General features: G+C 54.2%; 1 protein-coding gene across 1 annotated transcript in view; it reads right to left on the reverse strand.

The window, feature by feature from the left end:
* The window catches only part of LOC136943922 (intermembrane lipid transfer protein VPS13B-like), a 167,511-nt gene that overhangs the window by 29,962 nt on the left and 120,414 nt on the right, over positions 1-17,135 (reverse strand). Inside the window, 7 exon segments of the mRNA XM_067237409.1 lie at positions 3,738-4,108; positions 4,233-4,414; positions 5,666-5,865; positions 9,588-9,689; positions 9,691-9,773; positions 11,279-11,480; positions 12,264-12,466. Of these exon segments, the coding sequence (XP_067093510.1) occupies positions 3,738-4,108; positions 4,233-4,414; positions 5,666-5,865; positions 9,588-9,689; positions 9,691-9,773; positions 11,279-11,480; positions 12,264-12,466 (1,343 nt within the window).

The raw sequence follows: 17,135 nt of genomic DNA on the forward strand, positions 1-17,135 counted from the left end.
ACCGCAGATCCGTTCCCAGTTTTATGATGGAACGCTATCTCTGGCCACAGCCAATAAGACTCTCCGGCTCTCGAACTTCCTGCCATCTTTAAGATGCCCTTCTAAGCCCCGTCTTTGATGGTATCGTCTTCCCAGCTCCATTCATTAGGCAACACGATACAGTCATAAGCAGATCTTAAGACCGGGGCCGAGTAATCCCTGTCTGTCTGTCAGATTTTTACGTGGGCAAACATTAACGCAGAGATATTTTGATGGTCCAAAAGTACCTTGTTGTTAAAACGCTGAAATGGCAGTTCTCTTTTCAGCAAGAGACCCCTGAGAAATCTAAGTATCCATTTCTATAATCCCGCCCCAGATTAGATTACGGTGCTCGTCTTGTCTGCTCCAGATCTGGAATACGACGAGGTCCGCGGATCGAACCAGGTTTAAGGTGACCGTCACACACACAGCTAATAACCTCACAAGGAGAGAGACAATGTCAGCCACCGGACAGAAAATCAAACCCGAACCAGTTCACGGGACTTCTCCCTGAAGCATACGCCGGGCAGACAGGGCACCCTGTAAACGGACATTTTGAAACGCACGATAATCAGATCAAGGAGTGCAGATGGAGGAGGGAGAGAGAGGAAGCGGTGCTACAGCGTGCATCGGTGTCCACATCTGCTCCGGAGAGAGAGAGAGAGAAACTGGATCTGTGCAGAGTGGTGCTTCCGGGAGCTGAGGAATGGAGGGCTGAGAGCGGAGCCTGCCCTTGTCTCCACGCTTGTATACCAAGAGCTCGCTTGAGTGTTCTGTGAGAAAGTTACAGTGTGCAAATAGCTCTGTGCCTTTATGTGGTTACCCCTAAATCCTCTTCTCAGAGGGTTGGGGCCGGGGGGAAAGGGGGTGGGAGAGGCCCGAGGCTGGGGCAGGAAACTGAGGCTGGGGGAACAAGCCTGGAGAAAGGCCTGGAACTTAGGGTTGGTCTGTAGGGAATAAGGCTGGGGTTAGGGAGAGGGTTAGGGGCTGGGGTTAGGGAGAGGGTTAGGGGCTGGGGTTAGGGAGAGGGTTAGGGGCTGGGGTTAGGGAGAAGGTTAGGGGCTGGGGTTAGGGAGAAGGTTAGGGGCTGGGGTTGGGGAGAGGGTTAGGGGCTGGGGTTGGGGAGAGGGTTAGGGGCTGGGGTTGGGGAGAGGGTTAGGGGCTGGGGTTAGGGAGAAGGTTAGGGGCTGGGGTTGGGGAGAGGGTTAGGGGCTGGGGTTAGGGAGAAGGTTAGGGGCTGGGGTTGGGGAGAAGGTTAGGGGCTGGGGTTAGGGAGAAGGTTAGGGGCTGGGGTTGGGGAGAGGGTTATGGGCTGGGGTTGGGGAGAGGGTTAGGGGCTGGGGTTGGGGAGAGGGTTAGGGGCTGGGGTTGGGGAGAGGGTTAGGGGCTGGGGTTAGGGAGAAGGTTAGGGGCTGGGGTTAGGGAGAAGGTTAGGGGCTGGGGTTGGGGAGAAGGTTAGGGGCTGGGGTTGGGGAGAGGGTTAGGGGCTGGGGTTGGGGAGAGGGTTAGGGGCTGGGGTTAGGGAGAAGGTTAGGGGCTGGGGTTGGGGAGAGGGTTAGGGGCTGGGGTTAGGGAGAAGGTTAGGGGCTGGGGTTGGGGAGAGGGTTAGGGGCTGGGGTTAGGGAGAAGGTTAGGGGCTGGGGTTGGGGAGAGGGTTAGGGGCTGGGGTTAGGGAGAAGGTTAGGGGCTGGAGTTGGGGAGAGGGTTAGGGGCTGGGGTTAGGGAGAAGGTTAGGGGCTGGGGTTGGGGAGAGGGTTAGCGGCTGGGGTTGGGGAGAGGGTTAGGGGCTGGGGTTGGGGAGAGGGTTAGCGGCTGGGGTTGGGGAGAGGGTTAGCGGCTGGGGTTGGGGAGAGGGTTAGGGGCTGGGGTTGGGGAGAGGGTTAGGGGCTGGAGTTGGGGAGAGGGTTAGGGGCTGGGGTTGGGGAGAGGGTTAGGGGCTGGAGTTGAAACTGGGGGTTGAGGTTGTTGGCAAGGCCAGGAGATATAACTGGGTCTGAGGGTTGGGGGAGCTGTGGCTGGGCCCCTAGGGAAGCATGCCTGATACCAGGCCTGGGGGTGGGGGGGTGTTGCTCTCTCAGCATCCCAGCTCCAGGCCCCTCTGCGTGGGCTTCCAACCACGGTTGCTCTGCTGATGGTGCCTGGAGGATTCTTCCACTGCCTCGAGCAGAGCCACATCATAGCAGGCCGCCGGCCAGCCTTGACACCAGGAAACACGAAAATCACGCCGACCATTACCCAACCCGTATCCTGTTGCGGTGTGCGTTAGCATTCCAGTTTCCACTCCTGGTACAGGGCCGTACAGTAGGGTACAGTAGAGAGCGCTGGCCACACGCAGCCTGTGTTTAGTCAAACAAGGTTTCCACAAGGTTTACCTTCAGGGGAAACCAAACACTGGAATGTTCCATGATAGCGTGTTTGTAGCTTCCTGTGAACTGTGTGTGTGTGTGTGTGTGTGCACAGTACACAAATATGTGTGTGTGTGTTCACCACTTCACGGAGGACCAAATATCAAACAGTTTGGTGTTGGTGAACTTGACCAACCCCCCCCCCCCCCCCCCCCTCCCTAGGCTCTCAAACTTGTAATTATGTTCCTGCAGTGAGGGAGGGGGGAGCCATTTAGTGTGCTGGTTATGAGGCAGAGGCTCCAACCAAATCTACACAATCCAACACAACTGTGCATCAAGCCAGTATTGATGACATGAATGAGGGCTGACAGACATCAGAGGTCCAGTGTGTGTGTGCACGTGTGTGCACGTGTGTGTGTTCTAGCACTGGTCCGCTGGCTGGCAGCAGATCTCAAGGATGATCAAGCCCAGCTGAGACCATCGTTTGTACGGAGAGAGTCGCACAAATCAACCAATCATCAACTGTACCGGGCCACGGCCTCACAGCCTAGGAACCAATCAGGAATCGGGAACAGAGACCCTGTGGTAGGCTGGTAAAGCCTACTGGCAAATAATCCTTCAGGTGCACTTCATTTACATCACCCAGAGCAATGAAACTAACAGAACAGTCCCACATGTTCTAACAGTGATATAAATCAAACGCGCCTCAAGTAGCCCCAGTCCAGACTGCAGTGGAGAGGCTTCAGGCTGTGTGACCTCCACTCTCAGGTCCAGGAAGCTGATTTATGAGTACACTAAGCAGCTGGAATGAGCAGCAGTCAGGGGGCTGTATGTGGTCATAGGTCAGGCCCGCTAACCCTGGGCCAACACTATAGGTCCATACTCCGCCTGGGAAGCAACCGGAGGAAGATGCTGACTCACATGTCAAGGTCATTATACTAGCTGCGAGTGCTGGACTATGATGCAGGAGCTGGGGAGGGAGGGGTAGCTGGTCTGCTCTCTCTCCCTCTGATTCGCCCCATTTCTTTCTCTTTCTAGCTTTTTTCTCTTGTTCCCTCTCTCACTTGATTCTCTCTCTCTCTCCTCGCTGAGTGAACCCAGCTCCAGCCCTCTAAAAGGTCTTTCCTCCAGATTGTCCTGCAAACAATCCCAAGAGACGCGTATGTGATGGCAAGGGGCTCCTAGGACGAAGACCAGGACCGGTGAGAGCGCCTCCTATCCCTGACACGACCGGGAACCCCGTCGTGTCGGGAGAACGATTCCTTCCGACAGTCGCCGAGCGAATCCCCTCGGACAGCGCGCGTTGCTTAGTGAGCGTTCGACACAAACAAGAAAGAAAAAAAGAAAAAACGCGAGGCGGCAATGACCTCTGACCTGTTTCCAGCTCTGCAGGGCGGTGTCCAGCGTGTGGATGCTGTACTGGCTGACGTTGACCAACACGGGGTCCACGAACACGTTGCCGTCCAGCAGGGTGTCGGCGGGGCCTCCGTGGGGGTCGGGGAGGCGCGTGGCGGCCGCCTGGCCCTGCAGGAGGACGGGCCGGAGGAGGGGCAGCAGGGTGAGGTTCCGGTACTCCAGCAGGCGGCAGTCCAGCTCCGTGGAGAAGCTGAGCTCCTGGCAGCGCCGCGCGCCACCGCTCCACTGCCGCAGGAACGCCCGCGGCTCCTGGGCTCGCAGCACCAGGTACTCCTGGTCCTGAGGTAACTTCCTGTTGGGGAGGAAGGGGCGGAGGCGACGGGGAGGGACTGGAGCGGAGGAGGGAGGGAGATGGAGAGACACAGGAAGAAACAGAGAGAGAGACATATGAAAGTGTGTCAATCCACGACACCCCCAAACACCAGATATCAACTTGTAGACGTGGAGGGATACCTGTGCCCAGCTGCTCCAGGTGGTGGCAGAGGTGCAGCTCCATCTGTGCCAGCTGGAGGGACACCCCCAGGGAGGGCACGAACCAGGGCGCGAAGCAGGAGTCCACGCGGGTACAGGCAGCCAGGGCGGTGGGCGACACCAGCTGGTCACAGGGCAGCTGGGAGCCAGACTCACTGTCCGAACTAGGGACAACAGAGAGGAGCTATTATTAGTGTGTGTGTGTGTGCGTCAAGGTACTCTGTCTCTGGGTAGATCGTCAACGGAGACCTCGTCTAACGACATTAATGGTACGTCGCGGCAGATGAATGCTGGTGGACAGTAATTGAAGTGAATGACCATTTGCTCTGTAATTTGCTGCTACTCGGAGCGCCCCAACATGAGCGGGGGGGGGGGCAGGAAGGAGGTGCGGGCTGGTAAGCTGCTTTAAACAGATAAGCATCACATGTTGACAATTTTCCTGACTTCCACTTGGCAGGGCAGTGTTATTTTTCTGGAGAAACCAGAGGAGGGCAGATGAAACACAGAGCGAAAGGGAAGGGAATCAATTTTGATCAAAAAGGACAAATAATTTAAACATAAAGGAAATGTACTGTTTGCAGTATGATTATAATGAAATGCAGATGTATATTTTTCTTTTCACTGGATGTGGACTTTTCTTTTTTTTTCCTTTTCTTCCCTCTCTTCTTCCATGTTTTCCTCTTCCTCTCATTCTGCCCCTTTGGAGCTCTTAAACCCACACATGAATGTGGGGTTGGCAGCCGACTCGCTCAGAAATCCCCCAAAACCCGCTTCGGAAGAGAGGGAGGAAGGGAGAGGAAGAGAGCAAGCTCGCATCCGAAAAAGGAAAGAGTCAGAGAGAGAGAGAAAGAGAGAGAGGAAGAGAGAGAGAGAGAGGAAGAGAGAGAGGAAGAGAGGAAGAGAGAGAGAGAGAGCGAGCGAGCGAGCGAGAGAGAAAGGAGAAGCCAGAGACCCAGAGAGTTGCTTCTCCTCCGAGGTGTGCCTTGGCAGGTGGGTCCAAGCCTTATACGGCCTGGGTTTGGTCCAGGCCAGCGTGGGCCACACCAAAGGGTCAGACACCCCAACTTCCTGTCAGCTTCCTGATTGGGTACTCTCAAGGGAAGCAGGAAGGAATCTGCAGCGGCCCTGACTGCCCCCATGGTGTGCTGGGAAATCTCATTAGGTTGATCCCAACTGCTTCCAAACCTGCCCCCCTCTTTTCTCTCTCTTTCTCCTCCATCCTCTGCCTCTCTCTGCCTCCACTGCATCTCTCTCCCTCTCTCTCTTTCCCCCTCTGCTCTTAGGCTCCAGATGTGTAGGGACACACTGCAATCTTTTGTGCTCGGCAAGGCTCAAGTCCTGCTCTGTCTCACTGGACGACACACACACACACCACACACAGGAAACCAGAAACACCCCCTCTCTCTCCAACTCACCTCTGCTCGTCCCCTGCGTCCGTGCCGCTGTGGTTGAGGACGATTCTCCAGAGGTCGGACGCCACCAGGTCCTTCTGCTCATTGGTCAAGCTGACGCTGGGCAGCTGCAGCTCGCAGGCGCTGCTCTCTGATAGGCTGAACTCCCGGTAGGGCACAAAGGCCTGCTGGAGCTCATCCCAGTACTCCAGACTGCAGGGAACCTGGACCAGGATGGCAAACACAACCGGTTAGGACCTGGACTAGGACCCACTGTCATGACAAGACCAGTAAGGACCAGGACCAAAACCAGGACAAGGACCAGTCAGGAACAGGACGGGTCACAACCAGACCAAGAGGTCTGAGCACCTGGACAAGCCCAGTCAGTGTCCTCCTTCCCCAGGAGCAGGAGCCCCTGAGGCCCCCCCTCACACAGCAGGAGCCCCTGAGGCCCCCCCTCACACAGCAGGAGCCCCTGAGGCCCCCCCTCACACAGCAGGAGCCCCTGAGGCCCCCCCTCACACAGCAGGAGCCCCTGAGGCCCCCCCTCACACAGCAGGAGCCCCTGAGGCCCCCCCTCACACAGCAGGTGCTGGAGACCACCAACACACGCATGCACGCGCGCATGCACAAACATACACCCACAGCCAGCCCGCTTGACTACATACATGACTGCAGCATAACTTTAAAACCAATCAATGTTCTTGTTCGATAGCATATGTATGTGTGTGTGTGTCTCTGGATGAGGTAATGCAGTATCAGAGTGTTATGTAACAAGAATGCCACGCAGGTTTTTCCTGGTGGTTCTCCTAATCCCACCTGGCAGTGTTCTGCCCCCGGACCCTGAGGACACACACAGGCGGGCCCAGCACCAGAACATTACCTCGCTGATATCCTATCCCCATGACGACATGTGGACGGGAGCGGGCCCATATTTGATGTAAAGTGGACTCATTACATCACTTTTTCTCTTCTGACTTCTCCACAGGCAGGAGCCCGGGGACTGTGTGTCCTTGGTGGGTTGCCGTAGAGGAAAGCCAGTGTCCGGCGGCCATGTTGGTGCGAGGTGGCTGCTGTGTGTGTGTGTGCGCGTCCCAGCACCTGTCTGTCTGCTTGTGGTGCCTTGTGCAGTATCAGCTCTGTCAGGTGTGAGAGTGTGTGCGTGTTCTCAGATAAACAAGGGGTATCCGCCCTGAACAGTACGGAAGGTCCAAACTTAAGCATTAACGATGAGACCAAGAGGCTATTTTTGGAGTCTGAAAGTGACATTGAGGTAGTCCAGTCTCAAACAGGACTCACGGTTCCCTTACCAGGAGAGCTTGGCTCCAAACCATCTCTTCTACCCAAAGGCCAGGACATTGCACCTCTAGACCTTATCAGCGAGCAGGCTAACTCAATTGACATGAGTCTGTACAAACGTTATGAAATCCACTCCCTACAGCATCCCAGAAGGGCCAATCTGCATTAGTATTAATCAGTGTGGAAAATCAGGAATAAGTCTAGGCTGAGCTCTTTCTCGGTGCCTTTCTGTTTTCCCTGTGAAACCCTAACCTTCTGAGAGTGGAGTCTTGCTGGATGAGGTGTAAAAGCCTGTCCAGATACAGAGAGCCTCTCTGACAGTCTCTGTGTTTTTACAGTACATTAGCTGTGACTAATACAGCACTGCTTGAGTGCTGTCCCGCTAAAATAATATATATGTTGGCCGGAAAATTCACAATACTCTCTCTCTCTTTCTCTCTCTTTCTCTCCCTCCCTCAGTCCCCCCTCCCTCCCCCATCTCTGTCTTTCCTCTCTACCTCTCTCTCTCTCTCTCTGAAGTGAAACGGCCGACTGGTTTTGTTGGCCCTGGGTGGTGTGTGGAAGGCGGCATCGGAATCAGGTGGTGTAGCTGCGCGGCGAGGGGGCCCTGGTGGTGAGGCAGGACGTGGGCGTCCTAAACGAGGCGTTAGAACGGGGACAGCAGGCCCAGCTGCAGCTGCAGTGTGGGGCCTGGCTCGGACAGGCACGCCGGGCACAGCGTGGCACCAGGGTCACCTCAGGCCATGGGACCAGGGACCGCTGCCTTCCCGGGCCAAGAGTGGGTGTGGTAGAGGGGCGTGTGTGTGTGTGTGTGTGTGTGAGCACCATGGGAGGGAGGGAACCCCCCAACCCCCCCGCCACCTGGACTGATGTGAACAACAGCTCCTGTGTTCCACTCTACCTTTCCCACACCCTCGGAATCCTAGCGAGGAGGAAAGGAGAGAGAGAGGTGGGAAGAGAGGGCTTGTGGGAACACCTGCTTGTGATTGAGAGGGTGCAGAGGTGAGAAGGAGCCACCATCCTCTCTCCTTCCTCTCCTCCTGTCTCCCCCGTGTGGGAACCTCTGGGTGAAGAATTGGGGATGCCGCCCTCGAGCCCCGCCCCGCCCCCCCCTCTGCCTTCACTCACTGTATGCAAAAACATGGGCAACACTTTGCCTCTGAGTAATGGCAGTGGTTAGAATTTCCCCCTCAGAGATACTGGAACCTGTTGTGAAACCACAGACTATTTAAATGCCGGAAATCTTGATTTTATAAAAAGTTAATATGATCTGCTCTGGGGACTGAGGGGGGGGGGGGGGGGGTGAGTGAGGGAAAGAGACAGAGAGAGAGAAAAAGAGAGAGAGGGAGAGAGAGAGAAGAGAGCCAAAGAAAGAGAGAGAAAGAAAAAGCGAGTGAGAAAGTGGAAAGAGAGGGAAAGAGTGTTTCTATTAAGGGCAAAGAAAACAGGACAAAAGAAAGGAATGGGACAAGTGCATGACTCTCCCCCTCTCTCTCCCCCTCTCTCTCTCTCCTTTCTGTCTCTCTCTTCTTTCTCTCTCTCTCTCTCTCTCTCTCTCCCCCTCTCTCTCTCTCTCCTTTCTGTCTCTCTCTCTCCCTCTCTCGCTCTCTCTCTCGGTATGAGGAGCGATGCTACCAAATGACATAAGTCTTTCTCTTTCCTTGTCTCTTTGATTTTTGTTCATTTGTCACATGGTAATTTTAGAGCCCTGAGAAATGACCCTATTTTCTAGTCTCCATCTCCTCTACTCCCCTCTTCTCTCCTCCTCCTCCTCCCATTCTCTTCCTCTTCTCTCCTCATTCTCTCTTCTCTTCTCACCCTAGAAAAACTAAATGAAATTCCTCTGCAGCAGGACTGGGCCATTACTGTTTTGGGACTTTTATTACTGCATTTCCGTTCCCTGTAAGCTGGACGTCCTCGGCCTTGGAGAAATCAAATAAAAAATGAATTAATTGAGCTCGTTTGAAGTTTCATATAAAGAAAAGCAAATAAAAACCGCTGAGCGCCCGAGGCTGACATCAATTAAATCTGGATCACAATGAGCTGGCTAATGACGAAAGGGGCCTGTAACCTCCCCCCTCCCCCCCAAGCCCCCTCCCCCTCCTCCCACATGCAGTGTGAGTCTGTGAGGCCCTGCAGTGAGAGTGGGACTGGGAGTCAGTCAGGTCAGTAAAACAGATCCCGTGTCTCATAATTACTCCACGATCCCCGAGAGCACGGCGACACCGGATCCTGCTCCGCGCTGCGGCCGCAGCAGATCAGCTTTCTGTGTTTTACCCAAGCGGGCTGATCCAGTCTAGCATGTGTTCTCACGTGTGTCCCTTCACGGAAGTTAGCGACGAAGCTTGTGTGCTGCAGCCTATAGGCCTTGTGGCCTTCCAGACCTATAAACCTCCAGAACAGACAGAGGCTCAGGCCTCATAATTGTGGGTCAAATGAACAAATCCCACAATTGAAAGAATCTGAGGTAGGACAGACAGACAAACGGACGGCAAGAAACCCAAATCGTTCAAATGAAACATACGTTCCAAAGAACTTTAAGGTGAGCAGACAGACAGGCAGACAGACAGACATACGGACAGACAGACGGACAGACAGGCAGACACGCGTCCGCGGGGGATGGAGCCCGGCGGGAGGGGCAGCCTACCTGCAGGGCGTCCCCCAGGTCTGCTGTGCTGATGTCGGGGTCCTCGGTGGTGTTGAAGGGCACCGGGGTGATCCGGACGAAGGTCAGGACCCGGGGCTCCGGGGTACCTCCATAGCATGACCCCGGGCACGTCCTCCGTCTCGCTGTAGAACACCACCTCGTAGGAGCCTGGGAGTCTCTGGGATGCTGGGGGGGGGGAGGGAGAGGGGGGGGGGGGGAGAGATGTAGCGATGACAGAGTGTGACAGAGGGGCAGACACGAGGACCCTCGTCCACACTCGTCCGCGGGGTCCGTGTTCTGCTTGACTGGGCAGATGTGGCTCTGACCAAAGTGGGCTCTCCACACACGCAGACCTACCGGGTGCTCTCTGAGAAGAACACACTTGTGTGTGTGCGTGTGTGTGTTCTCATCTCCTTGAGTTTCTGAGCCCTGGATTGGTTTATTGGTTTAGGCATGGGTGGGGGGGGGGGGGGGGGGGGGGGGGGGGGCAGGGTGTGGGGGGCGGGGTGGGGGGGGGGGCATATCCATGCTCTGGGAGTCTGACGGGCTCTCTCCACGCCGCAGGGGCGAGGGGGGGATGGGGGGGAGGAGGACGCGGACACGGTCTTCTTGAGTGATGCTTGGGATTTAGTCACGGCTGCCGTGAGGGGTTCCAGTTCCTCTGGAAGGGCTCCATGTTTATTTGAGAGAACCGTCAAGCGAGGGATTGCTGCTTTGGTTGCTCCCCCGGGAGAACAAACAGTGAGGTCCTCGTTCCAGAAAACGCGTTCTAGGCCTCTTTGGTTCCACCGCGAAATGATTTCCCCTTTCATGTAAGGCGACGAGCAGCCCACTTGAAGGTGGACCATATATTGTTTTCACAGTGGCACAGCTTTTGTTTGTGCCGTCGTGGATGAGACTAGGGTTTTCATGATGCTGTTTACATTCACGTCAGTTTACCCAGCTTCTACAGGAAGCTCCAGCTGGTCTTAAACATGCGCACACACACACACACACAAACCCACACACAAACAAACACACACAAACATGTATACACATGACCAGACAATCCACACAAGCGCTGTGCGTGCGTCCCTGAGCCAGTCTGCTGGCTCTTCCTCAGAACACAGGCCCCTGTTCTCAACATATTGCCAGCAGATCCTGTCTCTGTCATTACTACTGGGAAGCCTTCCTCCTGCTCTTAGGAAACAGCCCTATTAAATGCATCAAAGACCAGCGGAGCGATGCAACAAACAACTTCGCTGAGGAGAGGGAGAGAGACACAGAGAGATAGAGAGCGAGAAAGAGAGAGAGAGAGAGAGAGAGAGGGGGGGGGGGGGAGCTTGACCACAGCTGACAGGAGAGATAGCTGACGAGGCTCCTCAAGGGTTTGATCTCCTGCCCACCCACGCTCGCTTAAGTGTGTGTGTGTGTGCGCAGAGGACAGTAAGCTCGGGGGGGAAAAAAAAGAGAGGACCATAAACACGGCTGTGTTTGGTGCAGAAGCTGACCTAAACCCAGTGACTTCTTGTCGAGGCCCACAGTTCCTTCTGGCTCTCTGGAGCACCGCCACACTGTGTGTTCACAGCTGGCCTGGCGACCAGCACGCTCTATCTACCACACACCCCTGCACTGACACACGGGTGGTGTTCTCCAGTGTCAGCTGACCTGGAGGGAGGGGGGGGGGGGCAGAGCTAGCAGTGCGTGCCCACCTGTGTCCTGGATGTACTGGAAGAGGCCAGTGCGGAGGTCGTCGGAGCTGAGCTCCGTCCTGGGGCCGTGCGGTCCGGGGGAGGGGGGCGGCTGGGCCTGGCAGGGCTCCCTGGGCCCCGCGGGGGCCCCCCTCTGGAGGTAGGCCTGCAGGTGCTCCTGGACCAGCCGCAGACAGTTGAGGTGCTCCTGGCCCCAGAACACCTGCACAGGGGGGCACGAATGGAGAGATGCAGATGGATGTGGATGGATGGGGAGAATGATGATATATGTCAGTTATAACCACACATAAGGAGACATATGGCAATTATAACCACACAGAGGAAGACAGTTAAGTTATAACCACACACAGGCAGACATTTAGCAGTTATAATCACATCTAGGTAGGGCAATGGCAGTTCTAACCACATGAAGGACAGTTATAAGGAGATGTGTGGTCGATGTAGACTAGTATAAACAAGATAGGGGTATTCCCCAGGTCTCCGAGCACCTAGCCAGCAGCATTCCCCTGCTTTCATCCAGCCGAGGGTTTGGCCCAAACCGACAGGAACCTCTGAGTCAAAATATCCTCCGCAAACACACAAGGGCATGCACACACGCACAGACAAGACCGCTCTGCTCCCGGCTGGCTCGCCGGATTCTGACTAAATCTTCATAACAGGAACATTTGGGGGGATTTTTCGTTTTAGGAAAAGGAGAGGAAGGAAGGAATTTCGGCTATTTTTTCTGCCTTTGTCAGGACTTGACTGAAACGCACCCTGCACACACTAGCATTAGCGAAGAGGAAGTGTATGATTATGGAATAAATATTCATCCAGTGATCTCTGTTAGACACTGTGGACACCCTGGAGGAGATAGGGTGGCACCGAGATACGACTGAAACACACAAATACTACAGCAGTAGTGACTCATTTTCTATGTGTGTATGTGTATGTGCTTGTGAGTGTGTGTGTTTGTGTGTGTGTACAGTACGTGTGTGTGTCTCACCTGTAGCAGGCCTCCCTTCAGGTCCAGCAGCAGTTTGGGCTCCCCAGGCTCGGGTCCCGGGCTGCCGCTGTGCCGACACCACCGGGCCTCCAGGGCGGCGCTGCACGAGAACGGGCCGAGCAGCAGACGGCTCCTCTCCTTCAGGCCCGTCCGCACCAGGACGTCCTGGAACTCCAGCAGCACCGAGGCCCACTGGATCAGGTCTACGAGGGGGGGGGAGTGGGGGTCAAAGGTCAAACTTGAAATGTTCAGTAATCTTCAAAAAAAACAAGAGCACAGATGTTTGTTTGGCTGGCCAGAGGGAACAGGGACAAACACAGATCAACGGTATCTGTGATCGTCTACACATGTGGTCCTCCGTAGCCCTAAGACCAGAAAAGACCCTGTTTACTTCCTCAAAGCTCCGGCGGAGCTGGCGAGAGGGGAGCAGGGGATTCTGGGATTCCAAGGTGCAAACGTGTGTGAACCTGCAGAACAAACAAACCAAACCCAGCTTCAAACTCGGTAAACAACCGGGTCATAAAGAGAGGGAGAGAGAGTTAGGGAAGAAAGAGTGGGGGAGAGAGAGAGAGGGGCTAGAGAGACCAGCACGTTAGCCTGTTAGCCTAGCAGCATACCGTAACAGTAGCAGTACACTTGGATGTCCCTCCCTGTATGAGTCATGCAGCCTGAGAACAGACCCTTTAATGGAGCTTTAAACCCAGCCTGAGAGGCAGCGAGCCTATTCCAGTTCTTGTTTTGGTCCTGCTGTTTACGATAACCCTGGGCCTAATCCCCCACCTCCCTCCCCCCCAGCTCTCCCCCTCACACACACACACACACACACACATAAACCAACCCCCCCCCTTCCAGTTCCTCTGACAAATGATGGGGAACCAGGCGAAGGGCTCTCCTGTGTCTCCCCGTGTCCAGGAACATCTTATTCAGGAGGCCAGCAGCATGCTGGGAGATCATGGCGGGCTGGTTGGGGTCCTGTCTGGGGGGGATATACAATGCTGGCAGGGACTCCTCCTTTACAGGACTACCAAGCCTGCTCAAACTGAGGGACTTTCATCCGTGACTAAAAGGTTTGCTGGCTTACGAGAGCTGACTGAACGTTTCCAGTCTGAAATGATGAAGACGGAGCACACCCCTGATGACATCACGGACGTCTGAAGGGTACGCATCATCATATCTAGGGTCTGAATGTCCTGAGCTGTGGGACTGCAGCCACACACACACGCACACACGCACACACACACACACACACACACACACACACACACACACACACACACACACACACACACACACACACAGAGGAAGAGATTTGGGCAGGGGACAGACACATGAGCCTGCCTACCTAACATGCCACTGTGAACCATGGGAGCATATGGAAAAGCCACACACACAGATACACACACACAGATACACACACACACACACACACACACACACACACACACACACAGATGCAGCTGTTGTTCCGGGGGTGTTTGAGGTAGCTGAATGTGTTTCCAGTTTGGAGGTCTGTCTCTGGGAGGTAGATGCTAAAACTGGGGAGAGGAGGCAAAGCTTCACCCTGGGGCCAGGCAGCTGTGTGTGTGTGTGTGTGTGTGTGTGTGTGTGTGTGTGTGTGTGTGAGGGTGATCCTACGGGGCAGATCCAGGCGTGGGTGGCACAGCGGGACCCTAAGCCCCTGTGTGAGGCTGTGTGTGTGTGTGAGATTTTGTGTGTATGTGTGTTGGTGTACCTCTGGGACTCGGTTCGCCTCAACTTTGGCTCATCTCAGATCAGGAAGACACCAGTGGTGGTGGGGGGCAGGGTGGAGACCATGGTAACGTGATCCATGTTGGGCTTGTGGAGAGGTTTGGTGTGATTTAGGATGTGGGCAGGTCTCTGGCAGGCCTTATCTGACCACCACACTGATTTACAGCATTGCAGCACACTGCCTCCAATTAGACAGCTCTGACGACATTACCACACGAGGAACATACCACTCCCTCCCTCCCTCCCTCCACCACTCCATCCTTACCTCTCATTCCCTCCCTCCCTACATCCTTAGTTCTTCCTCGCGCCCTAATTTTCTTCCTTCTCCCGACTCTCACTCTGTCACCAAACATTCTAGAACTGTCTCCAGGGTGCTGTTACGAGACGGGGTTCGTCGTCGAGTTGTCGACACACCTCAGGTAAAACTATTCCCATCATAGGTGTTCTCTTGTAAGCGTCTCCCCCCAGCTCCCTTCTCCTCCTCTTCCTCCTCCGCTTCCTGTTACATCCATCTTAGTCTCGGGCCAGAGACCAGATGTAGCTGTGGAACACACCTTGTTGCAGAAGTTTTTTCCCTCTCTTGTTCTGACATAATTCTTTTATTAATACTGAAACAACAATCTGGTAGATGAAAGAGAGGCCCAACAACACAGCAGGAGACATTTCCAAATATAAATCTTTTCATTTTCTGCCTTGTGCTGCTTTCCCCTGCTATTGAAACAAATTAATATGATTAATGGAGGTGAATGTCTTTCTTTAACCAGAATAAACAAACTGACAGAACCCTAAGTCATGGCGTCGGGCCTCGGAGAAACAAAATAACACATGAAAAAGGCTATAAATAATTAATGGTAGCCTGTGCTCTCTTTGTTCGACAGGCTGAAGTTTTCCTTTACGAGTCTACGGGAGTAAATCACGTTCATAGAGGCGGCGGTGGTGGTGGGGGGGGTATATGAGGGAGAAAAAGAGGAAAGGCATTGTGTGTCTGTACATGTGTGTGTTTGTGTAAGTGTGATCGTGTGTGTGTGGGTATGACAGTGTATGTGTGCGTGGGTGAGCGTGTGTATGTGTGAATGTGTGTAAATGTGTGTGAGGATGTGTATGAGCGTGTCTGCGTATAAAGTGTGTATGAGCGAGTGCGTGTCCTCCAGAGGGGACAGGCCTCCGTGGGCAGGTCCGTGTGACGGCTAGCTGAGAGATTAGGGAGGGTCTGGTTTCAGGGACCCGGGGCCATCTGTTCTTTCTGCTGCTACTCCCCCCCCCCCACCCCCCCCCCCCCCCTTCTTCATTGAACTATAAATGCACCTCTACCTCTGGGAGCGTCCTTCTACTGCTTTTCATTAGAGCGGGATCCAGTAACACACCCCGGTGCCGACCCCGAGCCCTCTCACTCCATCTTGTCCCGGGCAGAGAGATGCCCTGTCTGGGGCTGGGCTTCCACACGGTGTCTGTCTGACAGGACTCACACATGTACACACACACACACACGCGTACACACACACACCAAGGGTCTGGTTGAAGGCAGTCTGACAAGGGGGTCAGGGGAACGCCACTGAGCCCCTCCAGCTCCCTCTGCACAAGGACTACACTTCCATCTCTCTCCCCCCCCCCCCCCACCCCCAGCAACCCCAGCCTCTGGTGGCATCCTCACTCTTCCAGTAGACCATCCATCTATGTCTGCCAGTGGGGTCCTTCAGCGAGGCAGCCCTAGATTTGCCTGTCTCCGATTGCTCACATTCAGCCCGTCCCCCGGGAGTCATTCTCTCTGAGTTATGGAGGCCAGACGAGCGGCTCGAGCTCGTGTGGGAATCCCACCTTTGTCTTCATCAGACTCCAGGGGATCTGTTTTCTGGTGTGGAGGGATATGGGAGTAAGTGATGGGGCTACTGCAGTAAAAACCTAAGCACTGTTATAGCTCTATTGTCACCACAGGTCTGGGGTTAATCTATAACCATTTGTCTTGTTTTACTGACGACAGGCCTCCAAAACTCAGGGACTAGAAAAATGTATCTACAGTGCACAACTCACCCACAGCCTAGAACTGATGTGATTACAGATGAGCTTACACTTCAAATAATTGTTGGCATTTGAAATCAGAATAGTCTGGAGATCCGAAACTAGAATTTAGACAGTAGATTACATAATCAAGAATTTAGAATGTGGAATTTAGGATGTGGAATTTGGTCTCGCTTGAAGTCTTTTTGAGTGTAATGACTGAACTCCTGACTCCAAACGCTTCCTTCTAAATATACACCCGTCCACTGGATGAAGTCATCAGTTCTGCAGCACCTCCAGTCATTTCCCTAATCCATGGTGATAACAACAACATGATGAACAGCCAACTCTGCTATGTGTTGCTTCATACCTGCTGTTTTACTGGCCCTGCAGGCTGCAGGGTGTGTGTGTGTGTGTGTGTGTGTGTGTGTGTAAAGAACATGCCTGATGTTCTAGGGTTGAGGAAGAGAGCTTGGTTGATAGGAAGGCTACATTTGACACTAGGCCCATTAATACCAACATCAGGACATCAGCACCATGTTTACAGTTCACAAAGAGGCAGAACTAGGTTCAAAAGGCCCGTGCTCCAATCATGAGACAACCTCCACCCTCCCGCCCCCCTACCAACTAAAAATAGTCATCTTTAAGTGAAGGTATAAACTTACATACTAACACAACTGTAAAGGGCGCTTTCACTGTTTTTCCATTGTTTTGCCTGCCCAGTGTTTTCAACTGTGTTTATCAGAGTCAACACATCAAATGTGGATGAAAGCTGCAGTGCTGGTGAAAACCAGAGCAGGCCTCCAGCTCCAACATGGCCTCATGGCCCAGTTATGCAGATTGGAGTAAACAAGTGCAAATTGTTGAGGTTTTAATTAAAATTTTCGACAATCATTTTATCTGAAGTAACCCTATATATAACATCTGTGAGACAGATGCAGGCGTTTAAGGGCCCAGATCCAGTCAATCCTCGCCCCCCCCACCCCCACCCCCAGCCTTCTATTACGAATCCTCCCCTGTCCCTCCACCCCTCTCTACCCTCTGTGCCCCCACACCCCCGCCCTCCCTCCCCTCCCTCTGGATCCCTGTCCAATCCCTACAGGACGCCCTCCAACCCCAACCTCTCAT

This window comes from Osmerus mordax, chromosome 6, assembly GCF_038355195.1.
Source record: "Osmerus mordax isolate fOsmMor3 chromosome 6, fOsmMor3.pri, whole genome shotgun sequence".
In the NCBI taxonomy this organism is placed as follows: Eukaryota; Metazoa; Chordata; class Actinopteri; order Osmeriformes; family Osmeridae; genus Osmerus; species Osmerus mordax.